Genomic DNA, 16,366 nt, shown 5'->3' with positions numbered 1-16,366 from the left:
CCACAACATGATCATTGAAAAAGGAGTGAGTTGTGTTTAACGCCGCTTTTAACAATATTCCAGTTATATAGTGGTGTGTCAGCTTAATGTGGGAGGAAAGCCCCAAGTCATGCAGGTCTCAGATGTTTACCACTTCGGTAAAACCCACGAGCACGGGTATGGTGCTGACAAACCTAGAAACATAATCGGGGCGAACTGGGATTCGAACCCACAATTATAGGCTTCTGGCTTGTCCAAGGGACGCAACTCTGCACAGCGAGTCGTGACGTCTTAGACGCCTGGGCCACCCATGCCCCCATGAGGCCTGAAGGCATGTTAAATTGCAATAATAATGTTTGAATTCTCATTCATGTTGTCCTACCTGAACATAAGCTTCCAGTCACTTGTTACTTCTCAAGAGTAAAATCCACTATGCTTTTTCAAAGTGTTTCAGTATGACTAACTGAATTCTCAATAAATCCATGTAAAGTACAGGTGAGTGAGTTGCATGTTTTCCATGTCTTTATAGACAGATATACAATGCCAGTCATACAGGGTAGAATCTGTTGAAACCAGATTCTTACTTATTCAGAATTCTGCCATTACAGGACAACATTTACGGTACGGAATGTACCTTAATATCAATAATATTACTTTCAAAAGTATATTTATTTCCTATTTCTCTATCTCCTGCTATTATCTTACTAATCTGTACCCTTGTCTAAACCGGACTTATATCAATCCCAAAGAAGTCACAGATGCAAATGTACATGCAAAAACTACTGTTGACAAGACGGCGGCTGGGTTCAGAAGAATCTACGTTTTCAGCTCCTAGGAGAACGAATACCTTCTTCCTTCCTGAGTTTAATTATTTGGTCAACTTAAACCTATTTCTAGTGGTCTTTTTCAAATGTACAATCAAAATGTACAAATGTCACTACAATGACAATGTGACCAAATGTATGAAAATGAGGACAATTAATAAGGGGAGGTAACCTGGTCCTGAAAAAACCTCTTGTGCATTTTATGCTTTTTTTGGCCATATTCCAGCAATATCACAGCAGGGGACACCAGAAATGGGCTTCACACATTGTACATATGTTGGGAATCGAACCCGTGCCTTTGGGCAAATAAATAGTAGACAAGTCAGACTTCATGATATAATAATAATAATAGGCTATTCATATTGCGCATATTTACACACCATATGCACTATTATTACCCTGGGCACTGGATCAATGTACACTCAAGAATTATTCTCAGATCCCTTGGGAGTATAGAACCCAAGCTGTGGACCCTTGAACATGTTTGCACCAGGCTGTTTCAGTCAGTCAATGACTTTTATGAACAATTACAGCACAATCTCCTCCAAAAAACATGTTTTCTACAGGTGAAACAAACTTAAACCAAAATGAATTAACATCCCACATGTGAATTAATGAACCAAACTAAGAAACAAAAAACATACCGTATCTGATGTAATAAGCGCTCAGGGCGCTCTCAAAGTTAGTATAGGGGGCTTTTAATAAAATATAATTTTGTTGAAAGAGTTGAAAGATTATAAATTTTGTGGTTTATGCTGCCAGCCTGAAATGATACAAAAGAAAAGTCTGTGCGTATTATACACGACAGATATATTTTTCCAGAATTTAATTGCCCGTAATTAAGGGTGAATATAACAGTGCATATTATACTTGAATAAATAAGTCTTGTGAACATTGATCAATTGGAAGGGTGCTAATTGGGATTGTTCACTAGCCAATATATTAGCAAATATCACAGTGGGCGCTTACTATGTCGAACAGGTTTAGAAATTGGCACTAGTCCTATAGTCCTTGCCAAACTGCCCAATAGTAAAGGTATCCTAAGGACTAGTAGAATTTTGACATTTTTAAAGGTTTTGCTATATGCTATCATTATAAGGACTAGTGGACTGAAACTGTTAGTTTCTACGGCTGTCGAATATGGTAATAAAAAAACAAGTGATACGACTCCTCCCCAAAGAGAATGTAATGTCAAACCAGTGACTGATATAATGAGCAAGGGTTACATTGGGGTACAATCCAACCCCATCAGTCACCAAGCCTGATCAATAAAGTTGCGTCTTACGACCAGTATAGAATACTGGACACCAATTCCTACCCCGAATCCCCACGTGGTGTTATATGTACCGGTATGTATAATTAGTGGCTGTAAAAAAAAGTGGAAAAGATGCGATTCAATTTTGTTCAACCTGACTTATCAACTTACGGAAAATGGAAATGTTTTTATGAAAATTATTGGATATATTCACATTACTGACAACCAGCTTTTTGTGTTATGTTTTTGGCAAATTTAGACATTTTACATGATGAAGTACGTAAGTGTGGCCAAAAAGCAGCTTGGGGCAACATTTGCTCTGTTCAAATCATAATGACAAAAAATAAATTCTGAAAATCTCAATGATCATTGTGTTTTACATATTTTACCTTTACACATGGGTGTTGTAATAAGTTAAAAACAAGCAAGCATTGAAGAGAAATAGGTATAATTCTCATTCACGGGAACACAATTGCTAAATTTCATAACAATTGTAAAGGTTTTACTCATCTCTTAATGTTGCAGACCCTGTGGGCAAGAAAAGGGCCCTTGTCATACCTTGTCCTCCATGGTTTCGTTAGTTGTTTTACACCTCACTCAGCAATATTCCAGCTATATGACGGCAGCCCATAAATAATTGAGTTTGGACCAGACAATTCAGTGATTGATATTGTGAGCAACAATCCACACCTTCATGTACAATGACATGCAATCAACCAAGTCATCGAATCGGACCTCCGGATCCATTAAGTCGCCTCTTAAGACCAGTATGATTCTGGGGAGCAATTCTAACCCAGTGGGCTTGTCCTTCATGGATGATGATGATGATGATGATGATGATGATGATGATGATGATGATGAGGTGATGTTCATATTCTTCCACAAAACCTGAGATAACTGCCCTCCCTGATGAAACAATGTGGAACATATGATGACAGGTATTATCACTCAACATAATAAATAGTGTTCATCCAGTCTATCAGAAACAATTGCACAATATATGTTGGATTTCATTCATCAAGCACCATATGAAAGTTGTGTCACAATGAAACACACTTGGTTCTTTACAACAGGACAATACATAACTCTGTCAGGCTCTTGGACTCTGTCATCTTCCTGTTTACCCTGTGACTTGACAATGATTCAAACTTCTCACAGGAAGGCCTCTGTGACTCTCTTCACTGGTTAGAGCTTGGTGAGTTAAACATCTGAATTCTTAGCCTGTCCAGTTCTTCCTGAAGCTGAGCAATAGTTCTGTCTCTCTCCTCCCTCTCCCTCACCACGTCCTTCAGGAGGCGGTCCCTCTCCCCCAGGTCTTGGCGGAGCGTGTCTAGGTCACCCTCCTGCTCTGACACCTTCCTCTGCAGGTTGTAGATGATCTGTAATGATGAATGATGAAGGTAAGGATTTGGATATATCAGGAAATAAGCGAGTGGTTGGGTGAGAGTCCTGTTGAGAGTGTGGTTCAGAATGTATCTGAGTAAAGTTGAGTGAGTGAGTGAGTGTGTGAGTGCATGAGTGAGTGAGGTCTAGAATGTAGTTGTGAGTGTGTGAGTGAGTGAAGGCACCGGGATGACCGAGGGATGGATGATGCTGAATGGATGGATGGGTGACTTTTCATCATGTGGTGAATAACTTAGTGAGTTGCTTAACTTTGCATTTAGCAATATATCACTTTATCACAGTGACTTATTCGGTGACCTACAAATAAACAAGAACTGTCCAAACAAAACACCAATGCTATTGTGTTCAATGAAATATACTAAAACAGCCAGGCATGACCACTCAATCCAAATTTTAGTAACAGATTAGACCGCTAAAGAATCCAAACTGGCTGAAACACTGCTCAAACAATGGAACACTGATCCGTTCGTAACAATCATTTGGATACTATTTGCTTTTTGAGTGAGTATGGTTTAACGCCGCTTTTAGCAATATTCCTGCAATATCACTGTGGGGGACACCAGAAATGGGCTTCACACATTGTACCCATGTAGGGAATCGCACCCGGGTCTTCGGCGTGACGAGCGAACGCTTTAACCACTAGGCTACCCGACCGCCCCATTTGCTTTTTGAAGATGTGGTACTACTGTTCACTATTTACATAAGGAATGACAAGAGCCATATCGTGATTCATACTGCCCTGGTATCGAGGTGAAATGAGGAGAGAAAGTCACATGAGAGAGATGCATACTATTTCACTATTTAGGGTTCATACATTTTTAACCTGACAAATTTCCATGACTTTTCTAGGGTAGTGCCAGTTTTACATAAAACTTAATTTAAAAAAAATCACAACAAAATAACAGCTTTTTTCACTTCACTTTGGTCAAAACATTTATTTGCCTGTCACTGATAGATCACCAGAGCAAAAGTTACTGGTAAAAATATGTTATCAATGACTATTTAAATTACTATATTTTCCATGATTTTTCCATGACTATCCCATGATATATAACAACTTTCTATTTTCAAAAAACATTTGTGTCCTGGGTAACTCAAACTAAAATTCCAAAATTCTAAACTTTTCCAGGGCCCACTTGCACAAAGCAATCTTAGTGCTATGACTATTGTAAGCTAATGTTAAAGTATGGGAGTTACGATCATCTTAATGCTACGATCGCTTTGTGCAAGTGGGACCAGAACCCTGTGATATATTGTTGAGGGAGGTCAGCACCCTAGGCCCATTGGCACAAATCGATCTTAGCGCTACGACTATCGTAAGCCTATGTTAAAGTATGGGAGTTACGATCATCTTAGTGCTAAGATCGCTTTGTGCAAGAGGGCCCCGTACCTGATCTTTTGTAAGGAAGAGGTCACTCGTAAGTAGGGCTTTCGCTGAGGGACGCTCTGGGGGCTCAGTGTGAGTCATCTTGTACACTGCCTTGGCCTGGGAAAAAACAGTAACTTTAATACATCTCAACCTTTCTAAAGTTAAATTCCTATTCATACTTCTACGTGGTTTTTTTGTTTCCCAAATCATATTTCATCATTATCAACAACAAAAAAAGATCAGCAATGGCAGAAAGACCCTCTCCATCCTCCATATCTCCAGGGCTCACATTTCAGGAAACCTACACTAACCAACTTACAAACCAGCCTCAACGTTGGCTTGTGATACATGTAGCAATATGGCAGCCAGTCCCATTGATTATAAAAGAATATGAGAGAAATTCAACACTGAAAAACTGACTGACACACATTAAAATCAGATCTCATTTTTTGCTACGCCTAAACAAAGATCTGGGCCCACTTGCACAAAACGATCTTAGTGCTAAGACTATCGTAAACCTATGTTAATGTATGGGAGCTAAGATCATCTAAGCGCTAAGATCGATTTGTGCAAGTGGGCCCTGAGGACATCACATTACGGGTCACATCAGACCGACCTTGCTCAAACTTTGATCGACCAATTGATTGACCAATCAGAACAGAGCTTTCTCGTGCTTCATGGCACAAATTTCAAATTGGCGACTACGCTTCGAAAGTTATTTTGACAAATTCTCGATTACAAATTTGAAACCTGAACAAAAGAACATTCTGGAATGGCTAATAGACGGTCCAGATTGTATTGGATTCAGTCGTAAAACCCGCAACTATTGTTCGGAATACCTCGTGTTTAAGTTTTCAAGGTTGCATAATTAGAAATCACATTCCGACTGTCCCTTTCATAATCTGGTAAGCGACGCTCTGATTAGTCGGATGAAAGGTCGTTCTGACGTGACCCCCAATGGGATGTCTTCAGATCTTTGTTTAGCGGAAGCGAGAACTAAGGTCTGATTTTAATGAGACTGGACTGACATACAAAAGAAAGCTCTCCACTTTCATGTCCACCTCCCTTACCATTTTCTTTTTCCTTTCCTTAATGTGTCATTGGTCGGTAAAATGTAAATGAAAATCAAGGGCAGGTAATTTGAGACCACAAGAAACATGGGAATGGATTAAGGGGTTAGTGTAGGTTTACTGAAATGTTAGCCCTAGAGATATAGAGGAAGGGCTCGCCCATGGTAAAATATATCCCAATGCACAAGGTCACACAGGGGCTTGATTTAAACAATGTGTAAGATACCAGACAAGGCAGTCTTATTCATCACACTTATAAGTATGTATGCTCTCAGTGATTCGAAATAGCTTTGGCTGATAGTATTTCATCACAGTGAGTGAATATGGTTTTATGCCACTTCTAGGAATATTCCAGCAATATCACGGAAAGGGACACCTGACATGGGCTTCACACATTGTACCCATGTTGGGAATTGAGCCTGGGTCTTCGGCGTGACGAGCGAATGCTTTAATGACTAGGCTACCCCACTGCCCCGTATTTGATCATAAAATGGTAAAACAAATCAGTAAACAATATACATATGAGGCCTAAAAAAATAGGTACATGAATTACGAGCAGAAAGGTTTTAGTATTTATATTTACATCCTGCCACAATAAAGCTATTTGTTTTGATTGATAGAATTGTCAATAAAATTGTCCAAGTTTGTATTCCAAACCTGGGTCAACTGTAATAATGAAGATACGGTTGTAGCTTAATATGTAGGGACGATGACCTAACAAACACCCCTACCTGCCCAGGCCAGTGCTGGGAGAATATCTGAGGTACATCTCCCTTCTTGAGACTGGTAATAGATGCATGTCTCTCCATCTCCGTCACAAAGCAGTTGTACTGCTCAAACAGAATGACTCCTAGGCTGAAGATGTCACACTGGGAATGTGGAAGAAAATATGAAATTACACTATGGTACATTGGGGTCATTAGCTGGGAATTTGGCACCTGAACAATTTGAGAATATCAGTATGTCAATCTTATGAAAATCAGATCTTTAAATCCAACATGATGCTTCCCTGCATGAAGATCTGATGACACCTCCATGGGTCTTGTCAGGTGAACCCTGATTGAACTCTGACTTCCAAATCTAAATGAAATAAATATACATGTGCTCTTGAGACAATCAGGTGTCAGCTTCTTCAAATGATTTGGTTTCATGTCTTTACAACTTAAATTTGGAAAACCACAAAACACAAATATATGTACAACCTTTGGGGAGGAGTGAGTGAGCATTGTTTTACATCGCTTTTAGCAATATTCCAGCAATATCACAGTGGGGGGGGACACCAGAAATGGTCTTCACACATTGTACTCATGTGGGAAATCGAAAACCGGGTCTTCGGCGTGATGAGCAAAGGCTTTAACCACTAGGCTACCCTACCGCCCCTCTTGTAAGGGGATGCTGTGACATGCAGAAACGACGGTGTACGCAATATCCACAACAAGATCAACATCTTCACACAGAGAGGTATCATAATGGAGTAAAAGATCTGTTTATAATTAGACTGTCAATATGTCCGTTTAGGACACAATAAATAACACCTATAGACAATGTTTCAAATTACACAACAAATTAAAAAAATTGTGAATGAGTTTTTCTGTCACTGTATTATACTTTACCAAACATTTTTAGCTTTGTGTCCTTAAGATTTTCTTCATCATTACCACCGTTGACTTAATACAAAATACTGCTGGCTTAAATTTCGAAAATATTTAACAGAGTCTTAGACTTTTTGGTATTGATATTTTCATTGGAAACAGCAAGGCCGACTGTACAGAGTATGTATTTTCCTAATCAAAGACGACACTAGGTATGCTAGTCAACATATTGTGGCATAAGACAATATCTGATGATTAAATCAATACACTTCAGTTAATCAGGTTTTCATTTTAAGGAATGCCCAATCAGTATCAGGAAAGTGAAAGACCTAACTGAACCTGTTCAAAATCACATACAGCGTGTAATCCCTACTGGATTCAGACTTGAGGAGTAGATTCAGGATATTGGCACTATGTAAATGCTTATGTTGTTGTTGTTGTTATTATAATTATTATGATGCTAATTATCCTTAAAGCTCACCTTGCTATCATACATGCAGCCTCTAAGCTGCTCTGGGGCAGCATATGTTAGAGTTCCCACCTCGGCTGTGTGACGATCGAACTTGAACACTTCTGTGACACATTGACAAGAGTGACATGGTTAAAATAACACAGGAGTCAATCTAAACACAAGATATGTCAAACAACATTCACTCACTAACTCAAAAGGTGGGGTGAGTGATGAAGTTGATGCTGGTTTTCATGCTGCAATCAGCATTATTCCAGCTATTTGACAAAAACAACTTAAATGAAACAACTTCTTTCCGACTATGTGCTATCTTAAGGCACTGTAGCTCAATTATTTTTAAATCTGTACCATTATACATTAACTCTTAGTAATTTGGAATACAGATTAGGCCATAATGAATTTATTGTTTGATTTTCATTCCCACCTGCTTCACTATCAAACATCCAAATTTGAACATAACTAGACAATGACAATGACCTCAAAGCTGACCTTGACCTTTGGCACAAATACAACTGACACACAATGTAGTAGGATTTGTTAAGAAACATGTACATTTTAGGTTCCATGCCTGTAGAGGTAACCATGCATCCGAAGCAGATTATATTTCACCTTGAACTTGACCTTTGACTAGTCTTAACCCAAATCTTTTCAAATCATGGCCCACCCTAGAGAAGGTATGTACTCAGTAGTTTAACAATAAATAAATAAATCCTTCAAAACCAAAAAATATTTACTTTGACCTATCTCTTGACCTTGACCCTTGACCCTTGATATTGTCATAACATGTGTCAAAAGAAATCCCAGGGCCTTTTGGAAGAAGTCCATGAAAGAATTATCTTTAATATCAATAATTTTTGTGTAGTAAATCTTGGAAAATCAATGCCACGTCAACTGTAAAAATACAACCAAACCTTAAAGCAATCCAATTTCAAAATGGCTGAAAATCTGATCATTAATAACAAATTTATTATGGCCTTTAAACAACTTTACATTCCAAACATTTTGTTCATGATACCATCGATGAGATCCTCAAAGTAATGAATGATTGAATGGTAGAGTATCTGAGTACCAAACAAAGGTGTTATCAAACGGTTGTAACAGGCAATACAAACACTAAGTATGAACCAAATTCATTACTCAATTACCGTATTCGACATAATAAGCGCCCCACTCTAATAAGCGCCCACGGCGATATTTGCTAATATATTGGCACATGAACTATCCCAATTAGCACCCCTTCTGATTGATCAATTTAAACAAGACTTATTCGTTCGCATATAATACGCACTCCTGTGTTATATGCACCATTAATTATGGGCAATTAAATTCTGGAAATATATATCTGCCATACATCATGATACATAAACATTTCAGGCTGTCAGCATAAACCACGAAATTTATATTTCATCTCTGGTTTTTTTCACCAAAATAATATTTTAATTTTGAGAGCGCCCTAGGCGCTTATTACGTCGAATACAGTATTCAGTATTTGATCAATGGTTGGGTTGGCCATTTTCAATGTGTCTGAAACTGGACTTAATTCCAGCAAGTAAATTTCAATATCACCATTTTCAGGATCATCCATCCGAAGTTTCAGCTTCACAGAATCTGCAGATTCAGAGATGTCTAAAATGTAGAAGTTAATGATGGATGAATGGGCAAGGGATGGGCAAGGGATGGGCAACCCACCATCACGAGCATGATGTCAGATTTTACACATACTGACTGCTCATCAAATTACACGATGGTGAAAGGTTGATAGCTCAAATTTGGGCCACATGTGGACATTTTACAGAAGCAATTAATTCTTATTACAGCAGAGATAGGGAACCCAAATAAAATTTTGAGCATTATAAGTGGTTTCAGTCTAAAATGAGGTTCCTCTAGATGTAGCAGGAGAACACGAAGGTCTAATGTCATGCCAGTATAAAAATCGAAATACATGAAAATAGCTTTGATGTATGACAATATTGCTGGGTTCTTCCAAAGTCTTAAGTTTTAGCTCCATCCACATTGTGGTTTCAGAGATGTGGGTTATGATGACAAACGTAAGCTCACATGAACTTTAGTTCGATGAACTAAAAATAATCCTATTTTCCCTTTTGTTACAAAATATCCCTGCTTAAAAATTGCACATAAAATACTCAAAAGAAGTTAAGGACCACCTGATTATTTTCTATTACTAAAGTTACTCTGTCCTGGCATGAAACGAACTCAAAGCGGCGGCTAATTTTAGTTCGTTATAATCGTAGTTCGTTATAAGCATATATACAGCATATATCCAGCAAATAGTCGGGACCAAAAAATAAATTTGTTAAATCCGTCAGTTCATTATAAGCGTGTTCGTTATAACCGTAATTTACTGTATAGCAAAGTGAAAGAATCGTGTGGTCCTTAACTTGCTTTTAGTAGTACATTTGTATGTATATTTATTTTAGAGTGAATTTGAATGTTTTCTTGAAAAGCAGCTATACCAGCTTTCAAGACATTGTGGTGGTCTTTCTCTGATGAGGAAGGGCCTGAAAATCATTATTTTGCTTCACCCGATTCTTGTGTTTTTGTACCTTTATATCCAGGGGGAGACAACACAGTATCTCCGTCATTGCTCATGATGTCCTCCGTAGCCAGACCAAAGTCTCCGATCTTCACATGGAGTGATGAACCTTGGAGGAAAATATTCCTCGGCTGAAATCATACATGGTGAGAAACATGAGTCTGCATCTTCTTTATAACCGGCCAAGTCTGTTATCTGTGTCTGAGATGTTTCTTTGTAGTTTAATGCCACACTTAGCAGTATTCCAGGTTTATGTGGAGGCCTGTAAATAATCAAATCTAAACCAAGGACATCCCTAAACTGCCTGAAACTAGCCCTAGGGATACCCTTAACATTAGACAAACTAGCTGGTGGGTACGAGCAAATTTGCATCCCAGAGTCATGAAAACAATTGAGCAAGCTGCAGGCCAAAGCAAAGCTCCTTCATATCATGTTCTGAATGTGTGACTTACCTTCAGATCCCTATGCATTAGGCCTTGTGAGTGGATGTAGTCAACCCCTCGTAAAAGTTGATGAAATATCCTCATATTGTCACTATCAATGTTCTTCAGATCTAAAATAAACATGTTAAATTTATTTCAGACATGAGCAATCTTACATTTCTTCCAGTATCAGTAGACAGTAGAATCCTCTACTGATTGGCAACAAAATGTCGGGTAAATACAACCATAAGGTACTGTAGCTCACCTTGTTCTGATATTAACAATATTACACAACAAATTCTGATTTTGTAACAACCTGGACTATCAATGTCATAAAAGGGTAAAAACTGATGTTTTTTCACGAAGAAACATTCACTACATATAAATTAACATACCGTATTTGACATAATAAGCGCTCTCAAAATTAGAAATAGGGGGCTGTTATTAGAATATTATCTTGGTGAAGAACAACAGTGTTGAAAGATCGTAACTTTCGTGGTTTATGCTGATGCCTGAAATGTTTATATACGACAGATATATTTTTCCAGGATTTAATTGCCGATAATTAAGGGTGCATATAACACACGTATTATACACAAATTAAAATGTCTTGTGTACACTGATCAATCGGAAGGGGTACTAATTGGGATTGTTCACTAGCCAATATGTAAACAAATATCGATGAGGGCACTTATTACGTTGAATACGTTAATCACCTGTAAGTAAATGGCACAGCAAGGTGACAAAAGTGACATTCTCACATGGATGCTTTTTCCACCATGTTAAAAAATGGATACCAGGTAAAAATTCTGACCTTTGTCAAACAATCTAGCTACATGTACTTTCATACATCAATGTTCTCCTAACCTGAGTCTTTGATTGCCTCATTCCTCTGAACCAGCCAGTCGGCTAGGGTGTGACTACACAGCTCCATCTGTATGTACAAGGTCACGCTGGTCTACAAGCAGAGAGAAGAGTGCATCAACATATCTTTTATAAGGAATAACAGTTGTATTCTGCAAACCTTAGGCAATCATAATGAATACATATATTCCTTAAGTATGACATTTATGAAATGGAAACACAGGAGAGTAAAATATATTTTAGTAATATAATGTCAATGTTAAATAAATTTACCTTTACACATATTTTCATTTCCTAATCTAACTTTACGTAGGAATTACAATGGAACACAATACCTGAGTGAACCACTAATTCTGATACGGATCCAAAATATTTGCATCTATGTTTATTTACATAATCTCTCCTGCACAAGGAAACCTCTATCTCAACTTTTGATTTGATGCATCACATAGAAGCCTTCAATTGTAATTTATCCCAATGAAGATTTATTAACTCATATATTGATGTAAAACCAATTATTTCCAATCACCTGCCCACATTACTTTCCTGATCCCAGCTTCCTTTTGCGAACTGACAACCAACAAGTTGCCAACACAACCAGCGTCTACTTTCTAAGCTTTTATCAAACCATGTAGCATGGGCCCTTACGATTCACAAACTAACTGCACAAATTGCTATACCGTATTTGACGTAATAAGCGCCTCGCTCTATTAAGCGCCCACGTCGAGATTTGCTATTATATAGGCTAGTGAACAATCCCAATTAGCACCCCTTCTGACCCCTATTCGCATATAATACGCACTCGTGTGTTATATGCACCCTTTATTATTGGCAATTATATTCTGGAAAATTATATCTGTCGTACAAATACATTTCAGGCTGTCAGCATAAACCACGAAATTTATCTTTCAACTCTGTTTTTTTCACCAAAATAATATTCTAATAAGAGCCCCCTATTTCTGATTTTGAGAGCACCCTGGGCGCTTATTACGTCAAATACGGTACCGGGTATATGAAATTGAATGAGGAGAGTTACATTTGAACAGGAAAAACTAAACCAAACAATTGCAATGTTAACTATTAACCCGTTCCAGACAAGAATGTAAAATAAAATTTATTAGTACAATGTACCTAGTTATCAGTGAAAACAAATACTCACAGCAAAAGGAGAATTATCCCCATCAAAATCATCTCGATCCATCGTGTTCCCAAAAGACTGCTCAGTACTTGGAATCGGTTCACAGCTGATGCTCCTGCGATACACCCTCCTCGTGCTTGTTATCGCCCCAGTCTCTTGATAATGACTCTCGGCGAACACCCCGTCACTGTCTGTGTTGGTGTTGCAGTTCTTCTCTGACACACCATACGTCAATACGTTGGTGGCAGTGAAGAAACTGTTGGCACTCTTCTGTCGCTGAAACACGCTCAGTGACTTGGAATGTGATGCCTGAGGTATATTGAGATAGTTGGAAGTTAATTTTACGTTGTGTCCTATATCAGAATTTGTATAACTTGGATCCAGCTCCAGAATCTTGGGGCCATGTCTGTCATCCAAGTTATCTCCTGTGTTGGTGCTTCCAAATACGATGCTGACACTTGGGCTGTTGCCTTGGCGACCAAAACTTTCACTGGAACAAGCAGTTATAGTTTTAATTATTTCCTACAAAAATTTGGTTCTGTGTCAGTGATGTGTTTTGTGCTGTTGTGTATTCCACAGAGCAAGAGTCAACTAAGTTCTCTTATTGGCATCCATAACAAACATTTAACTCATCTACTACAAACATATAACTGACCTACTACACACATTAACCGATCTACTACACAGATCCGAGTCTTTTACAAACATCCAAACCGTCTATCACAAACATAAGAAACCTCTATCCCAATCATCATAGCCCTCTATTACAAACATCAGAACCCTCTATCACAAACATCAGAACCCTCTATCACAAACATCAGAGCCCTCTATTACAAACATCAGAGCCCTCTGTCACAACATCAGAGCCCTCTATCACAAACATCAGAGCCCTCTATCACAAACATCAGAGCCCTCTATCACATACATCAGAGCCCTCTATCACAAACATCAGAACCCTCTATCACATACATCAGAGCCCTCTATCACATACATCAGAGCCCTCTATTACAAACATCAGAACCCTCTATCACAAACATAAGAGACCTCTATCCCAATCAACAGAGCCGTCTATTACAAACATCAGAACCCTCTATCACAAACATCAGAACCCTCTATCACAAACATCAGAGCCCTCTATCACAAACATCAGAGCTCTCTGTCACAAACATCAGAGCCCTCTATCACAAACATAAGAGCCCTCTATCACAAACATCAGAGCCCTCTATCACAAAAATCACAGCCCTCTATTACAAACATCAGAGCCCTCTATCACAATCACTAGAGCCTTCTATTACAAACATCAGAGCCCTCTATCACAAACATCAGAGCCCTCTATCAAAAACATAAGAGCCCTCTATCACATACATCAGAGCCCTCTATCACAAACATCAGAGCCCTCTATTACATACATCAGAGCCCTCTATCACAAACATCAGAGCCCTCTATCAAATACATCAGAGCCCTCTATTACAAACATCAGAGCCCTTTATTACAAACATCAGAACGCTCTATCACAAACATCAGAACCCTCTATCAAAAACATCAGAGCCCTCTATCACAAACATCAGAGCCCTCTATCACATACATCAGAGCCCTCTATCACAAACATCAGAGCCCTCTATCACATACATCAGAGCCCTCTATCCCAATCAACAGAGCTCTCTATTACAAACATCAGAACCCTCTATCACAAACATCAGAGCCCTCTATCACAAACATCAGAGCCCTCTATCACAATCACTAGAGCCCTCTATGACAAACATCAGAGCCCTCTATCACAATCACTAGAGCCCTCTATGACAAACATCAGAGCCCTCTATTACAATCATCAGAGCCCTCTATGACAATCACTAGAGCCCTCTATGACAAACATCAGAGCCCCCTATCACAAACATCAGAGCCCTCTATCACAATCACTAGAGCCCTCTATTACAAACATCAGAGCCCTCTATTCCAAACATCAGAGCCCTCTATCACTAACATTTCATCACATAAATCTGACCTGTCTGAGGATGAGCTGCTGTCATCTGAGCTGTGGCTGGTGTGACTGGATGTCTGAGGACCTGAAACTAAGTGAGTGAGGACATGAGGATATGAGTGAGGACATTACAACATCAGTGGGGCCATGAGGGTGTGAGTGGGGACTTAAGTGAGGGCATGAGTGAGGATGCGAGTGGGAGTGAGGATGCGATTGAGGACTTAAGTGAGGGCGTGAGTGAGGATGCGAGGATGTGATTGAGGACTTAAGTGAGGGCATGAGTTAGGATGCGAGTGGGAGTGAGGATGCGATTGAGGACTTAAGTGAGGGCATGAGTGAGGATGCGAGTGGGAATGAGGATGCGATTGAGGACTTAAGTGAGGGCATGAGTGAGGATGCGATTGAGGACTTAAGTGAGGGCATGAGTGAGGATGTGATTGAGGACTTAAGTGAGGGCATGTGTGAGGATGCGATTGAGGACTTAAGTGAGGGCATGAGTGAGGATGCGAGTGGGAGTGAGGACTTAAGTGAGGGCATGAGTTAGGACGTGATTGAGGACTTAAGTGAGGGCATGTGTGAGGATGCGATTGAGGACTTAAGTGAGGGCATGTGTGAGGATGCGATTGAGGACTTAAGTGAGGGCATGAGTGAGGATGTGATTGAGGACTTAAGTGAGGGCATTAGTCAGGATGCGAGTGGGAGTCAGGATGCGAGTGAGGACTTAAGTGAGGGCATTAGTCAGGATGCGAGTGGGAGTCAGGATGCGAGTGAGGACTTAAGTGAGGGCGTAAGTGAGGCCGTGAGTGAGGACATGAGTGAGACTGTGAGGATGTGAGTGAGAACAAATTTCCAGTTATGTCACTGTGGCCTGTCCAGGCAAGAAAAAACAGTGACTGAAATGAGCAAATTTCCATGTCAGAGATTCAATGACACTCAATCAACCAATTCACAAAGTCTGGCCTCCAGACATAGGTATCTGGGGATCCATTTTAACCCGGTACTTTCACAGAGTACATAATCATAAAATACTCATATCCCCCACTAATATGACATGTCCGGTTGTGTGCAAGGCATTAGCCCCTAAGGCAAAATTGTTGCTATAAAACTCTAAAAACAATTTTAAAAAACAAAAAGCAAACCCAAACTGTCAAAAAGCACCAGTTCATCACTAGACCTATCTATGTGCCAAGTTTGTTGAAGAAATATAGTACAGTTTTCAAGATCTGCTCCGGAAAGGAGCACGTTCTGCTATTTTCAATCTAAGTCAAAGTCGTTCAAAAACTTGAAAAATACTTTTTCAAAAATCTCAAACTATCAAAAGGCACCAGTTCACTGATATGACCTATCTATGTGCCAAGTTTGGTTTAGATGTCTCTCATGATTTTTTAGTTCTGCTCTGGAAACGAAACCTTACGAAAGACAGAAGGATGGACGGACAGTACCCATTC

The 16,366-nt window shown here is 39.2% G+C and overlaps 1 protein-coding gene across 1 annotated transcript in view; it reads right to left on the bottom strand.

Moving 5' to 3' along the window:
• Positions 1–961: 961 nt before the first annotated feature.
• The window catches only part of LOC139446481 (eukaryotic translation initiation factor 2-alpha kinase 1-like), a 29,170-nt gene continuing 13,765 nt past the window's right edge, over positions 962–16,366 (bottom strand). The window contains exons 9-17 of the mRNA XM_071227794.1: positions 14,943–15,009; positions 12,962–13,430; positions 11,806–11,896; positions 10,969–11,069; positions 10,527–10,647; positions 7,975–8,066; positions 6,633–6,770; positions 4,853–4,948; positions 962–3,437 (exon numbers count right to left, since the gene is read on the bottom strand). Coding sequence (XP_071083895.1) covers positions 3,237–3,437; positions 4,853–4,948; positions 6,633–6,770; positions 7,975–8,066; positions 10,527–10,647; positions 10,969–11,069; positions 11,806–11,896; positions 12,962–13,430; positions 14,943–15,009 — 1,376 coding nt within the window. The 3' untranslated portion in view covers positions 962–3,236. The remainder of the gene's footprint in view (positions 3,438–4,852; positions 4,949–6,632; positions 6,771–7,974; positions 8,067–10,526; positions 10,648–10,968; positions 11,070–11,805; positions 11,897–12,961; positions 13,431–14,942; positions 15,010–16,366) is intronic.

This window comes from Haliotis cracherodii, unplaced genomic scaffold (assembly GCF_022045235.1).
Source record: "Haliotis cracherodii isolate W230 unplaced genomic scaffold, xgHalCrac1.p SCAF_10, whole genome shotgun sequence".
Taxonomy (NCBI): domain Eukaryota; kingdom Metazoa; phylum Mollusca; class Gastropoda; order Lepetellida; family Haliotidae; genus Haliotis; species Haliotis cracherodii.
Note: the sequence above shows the minus strand (reverse complement) of the source record. Positions and strands in the feature narration are given on the sequence as shown.